At 36.7% G+C, this 4,530-nt stretch overlaps 1 protein-coding gene and 1 pseudogene across 1 annotated transcript; one reads left to right on the forward strand and one right to left on the reverse strand.

The window, feature by feature from the left end:
• The first annotated feature begins 2,407 nt into the window (after positions 1-2,407).
• Positions 2,408-3,355, forward strand: LOC105818363 (olfactory receptor 52B2-like). Its single transcript, XM_012654324.1, has one exon. It carries the CDS (start codon positions 2,408-2,410, stop codon positions 3,353-3,355), a length of 948 nt encoding a protein of 315 aa, XP_012509778.1.
• Positions 3,356-3,635: 280 nt separating this feature from the next.
• Positions 3,636-4,173, reverse strand: LOC105818329 (annotated as a pseudogene).
• Positions 4,174-4,530: the final 357 nt, after the last annotated feature.

The raw sequence follows: 4,530 nt of genomic DNA on the forward strand, positions 1-4,530 counted from the left end.
GAAAAAATTCAACCATTAAAAATACATGAAAACCTATATAGAGCTCCCATTTTTTCCTTTTGCCTCAGGCTCCAAATAGTGGCTCAGTATAGCATTGTCAGATCCTATCTTTATTTAATATTTTGATATTTTGTTCATCATGGATTTTTTACATTGATTTTCATTGTAAAAAAACATTTCATTAAAATATCGTTTATCTTGATTACTGTGCTTTTTGGTACCCCCTTAAATTTTGCACCCGAAGTAAGTGCCACACTCATCTCACCTTAATTCTGATCCTAGGAGAGTCAACACCTGGGTGTCTGAGAGAGTTATAAAGAAATGGAGCTCCTGATTATATGTCAAATCTTTAGATAAACCTAAAACTGGAAACATATTTCTCAGTTACAGGACAAAGACATCCCCTTTGTGTTCAACCCAAAATGGAGTTAGATTTTTCTGTTACTTATAATGTAAAGTGATCTGATACACAGACAGAAAAAGGAATTACCTTATACATTTTAATCTTTAATTTGCTTTTTTAGAATTTAACTATATACTATGGTTAATACTTTTTTATTTTTAAAGGGAACAGAACATTCCATTATAATATATACCATAATTAATTTATTGTCCTATTGACGAATATAGAAATTGTAACAATTTCTTTCGTGATTGCAACTGTGTAGCAATGAATATCCTTATAGATCTATCTATATGTTCTCATGCTGTAATTTCAGCAGGTAGGTGCCCAAAGTGAAATTATTGGATTAAAAGATTTACACAGTTAAAATTCTTAGTAGCTATTGTCAAATTACTTTCTAAAATGGCTATACTAAGTTACCTGCCACCAGCACTGGGGACTAACTGTTTTCCAATCTGATAGGAGAACTGTAATTTTTCAATGTGATGTTGATTTTCATTTCTTTAAAATTTGTAAGGTTCAGCCTCTATTCATATGTATATTAGCCATCTGTTTTCCTTGTAGTGTGAATTGCCTATTTTGATTCTTTGCATATTTTTAATTTTTCCTTTTTAACTTGTACCAACTTTTCGTATTTAAGTCTATTAACCTTTTGTCTATTATGTGTTTTATAATTTTTTCTCCTGGAATTATTGTTTATCCTTGACTGCATTTTTACATAATTCCATCATTCAATTGCTACTTTCTGTGAAATTTGGTTTTCTTGTCCTACTCGGAGCATCTTTCCAACCCCCAAAGTATTTTCCCATGTTTTCTCCTAAGGGTTTAAATTTTTCAATATTTAAATTTTAAAATATTTTTATAATTTTATTTTTAAATGCACATCTTTAATTTATCTGGAATTTGTATTTGTTTGCTGAGTGAGGTGGGAATTAATTTTATTCTCTTACAAAAATAACATAGTCCAATATCCCAATGCCATTAATTGAATAAGCCTTCCTTTCCTTACTAAATAGAAATGCTGCTTTATCACATTTTAAATTTGAAATATATTTTTATTAGTTTCTGAGATGTCTATTAAGTTGTTCTGATCCATTCATTAGCAGTAACTAACATTTCTTTAGTGTTTCTCTGCCAGAAACTGTGCTAGGCAGTTTACAGAAAGTATTTAATTTAATTCTTGCAAAATAAGTATGAATAGCTTAATTTAACAGATCAGGCTAGATTTCTGAGATGGGAAAAACTTGCCTTTTGTCAATAATCAGAAAGTCAGAAGCCTGGGATTGAACCTGGGGAAGCCTTCCCATATGATAAATATTTAAGTTATGAATTGCAAGATCAGTAGGACTTTAACAAACACCAAAAGTAGGAAAGTATGTTCCCAGGTTAAGACAAAACTTGAGAAAAGTCATGAAAGTTAGAAAACTCAGGTTTTGTGTGGAGAATAGATAGCATAGATAATCTTATTAGCTTTGTTAGAGTGCCTAAAAGTGATTAAAGCTGGAGAATAGAGTATCAGGATTGTGGAGGGCTTTGCATGCTTGAGAAGTTTGGAGTTTATAAGTCAATAAATCATTATATAAGGGTTGTAAGAGAAAACACAATAAGATTTTTGTTTTGGGCACACCACCCAGACTGTAATATAGCTGATGAATTTGAAGAGGTTGAGGGTGGGAAGCTGCCAGATGGGAGATCAGATTAATTTAGGGTGCTATTGCAACAGAACAGGTGAAGGATGATTAAAGCCTAAGCAAGAGGAGTAAGTGAGAGCAGGGAGGTATGTATAGGTTCTAGGCATTGCTGAGATGTGATCAGAAACTTTTGTTTGTATTTATGCTTACAATGATAATGTGCTAAGTGAAAGAATAACATTGTATACTCTAAGTCAAGTCATTAGTGATTGATTCCATGATCTAATGTTCAGCTTTTGGTGGAAATTATAGCTGGCTCTGCCTACTAACTCTCACTTTTTTTAGTCTTCATAGAAAGACTCCAAAAGCAGACATGTTTTCTGCTAATCTAACCACCTTTCATCCCACTGTGTTCATCCTACTTGGCATCCCAGGACTTGAGCAATACCACACCTGGCTTTCCATTCCCTTCTGCCTCATGTACGTCACTGTGGTCTTGGGAAATGGAGCCCTCATTCTTGTTGTCCTCAGTGAACGCACCCTGCACGGACCCATGTATGTCTTCCTATCCATGCTGGCTGGCACTGACATCCTGCTGTCCACAACCACTGTGCCCAAGGCCCTGGCTATTTTCGGGTTCCATGCTGGGGAGGTAGCCTTTGATGCCTGCATTACCCAGATGTTTTTCATCCATGTTGCTTTTGTGGCTGAGTCAGGAATCCTGCTGGCCATGGCATTTGACCGCTTTGTGGCCATTTGTACTCCCTTGAGATACATAGCCATCTTAACTCCTATGGCAATTGGAAAAATGACGCTGGCCATCTGGGGACGGAGCATTGGGACCATTTTTCCTATCATATTCTTGCTGAAGAGACTGCCATACTGTCGGACCAATATCATCCTCCACTCATACTGTGAGCACATTGGGGTGACCCGACTGGCCTGTGCTGACATCACTGTCAATATTTGGTATGGCTTCTCAGTGCCAATGGCATCAGTTTTGGTAGATGTTGCACTCATTGGTGTTTCCTACACTTTGATCCTCCAAGCTGTGTTTAGACTTCCTTCCCAAGATGCCCGGCACAAGGCTCTCAATACCTGTAGTTCTCACATTGGAGATATTCTCCTCTTCTTCATCCCATCCTTTTTTACTTTCCTGACTCACCGCTTTGGCAAGAATATCCCCCACCATGTCCATATCCTTCTGGCAAATCTCTACGTATTAGTTCCCCTGATGCTTAACCCCATCATCTATGGAGCAAAGACCAAGCAAATTAGGGACAGTGTGGCTCACATGTTATCTATTGTGGGGAAGTCTTAAGACAACTCATGGTTCCTTCATAGTATTCTCTTACCAGTAGGAGAAAAGAGAACTTGTCAACCAAGTTCCCAAGTTTAGGCACTATAGTGTGTTGTAGCAGAAAGCACACATGGGCTTTGAAATAAAATATATTTGGATTCAAATCTTGGCTCCCTCGCTTCCTTTTCTTTTTTCATTATTGAAAAAAAATTTTTAATGTTTAATATTTAGTTTAATTTAAATGTTGCTTTTAATGAGGCCAACATCCACTGTGCAGAAAGGGCTCCAGAGAGATAGATGTTTATAGCAGCACATATCTGTGGCTCTTCTTTGGTTCTGGAGGGTCCAGGGCAGCCAATATTGCTTCGTCAAATACATTCTTTAGGCCTTTGTATGTGAGTGCTGAACACTTCACATACTTGCCAGCCTTCTCTCGAGTGATAGGCTTCTGTTTGTTCTTGGCAAGTTTCTCAGTAGTAGAGAGGGTCACCTCTGAGATAAATTTGTATCCCAACAAGCAAGAAAGGAGTCTTTGGACTGTTGTGAGTTTTCATTCACATTTTCAAATCAGGATGGAGAGACAACTGAAAAACAGACTAGAATTACATCTGTTTGCGGATAGATAACTCAGTGGTCTTAATTTATCATATTAATAATCCTTTGTCAGTATCAAAAAACCCAAGAGTATATGGCTCTCCACCAGTCATAACTGTGATCGCATAGCTGTCAAAAACAATTAGTACATAGTCAGATGGAAAATTGTTTGTTGTATAGGATATCAGGAGATACGTCTTACCAATAGTACCATCACCCACAACAACACACTTAATTGTCTGCATTGCTGAAATAATTTTGTATCCACTTTAAATATTTCAAATCTGATGTTGACCTCAATTTCTTCACCTGGGCATTGGCAGCACTCTGTGGGGTCTCCTCAGCTGCTGGACAGGGGCACACACTTGACCCTGGCTCCCTAACTTTCTGATTTTTGAAAATCAAGGGGAAGTTCTCATCTTTTGGAAATTTAGTGCTAACCTGTGAAATCAAACCACTTATATCTATGCTCTAAAGTTTATATGAGGATTAAATTAAATATATAAACTACTTTGCACATTGCCCAGCATTATATGGGATATCAATCTTAGCTTTAGCTATAATTCTAACTTGAAGTTTGTCTCATGAGGAAGATGTCTTAA

This window comes from Propithecus coquereli, unplaced genomic scaffold, assembly GCF_000956105.1.
Source record: "Propithecus coquereli isolate 6110/MARCELLA unplaced genomic scaffold, Pcoq_1.0 Scaffold44, whole genome shotgun sequence".
NCBI lineage: Eukaryota > Metazoa > Chordata > Mammalia > Primates > Indriidae > Propithecus > Propithecus coquereli.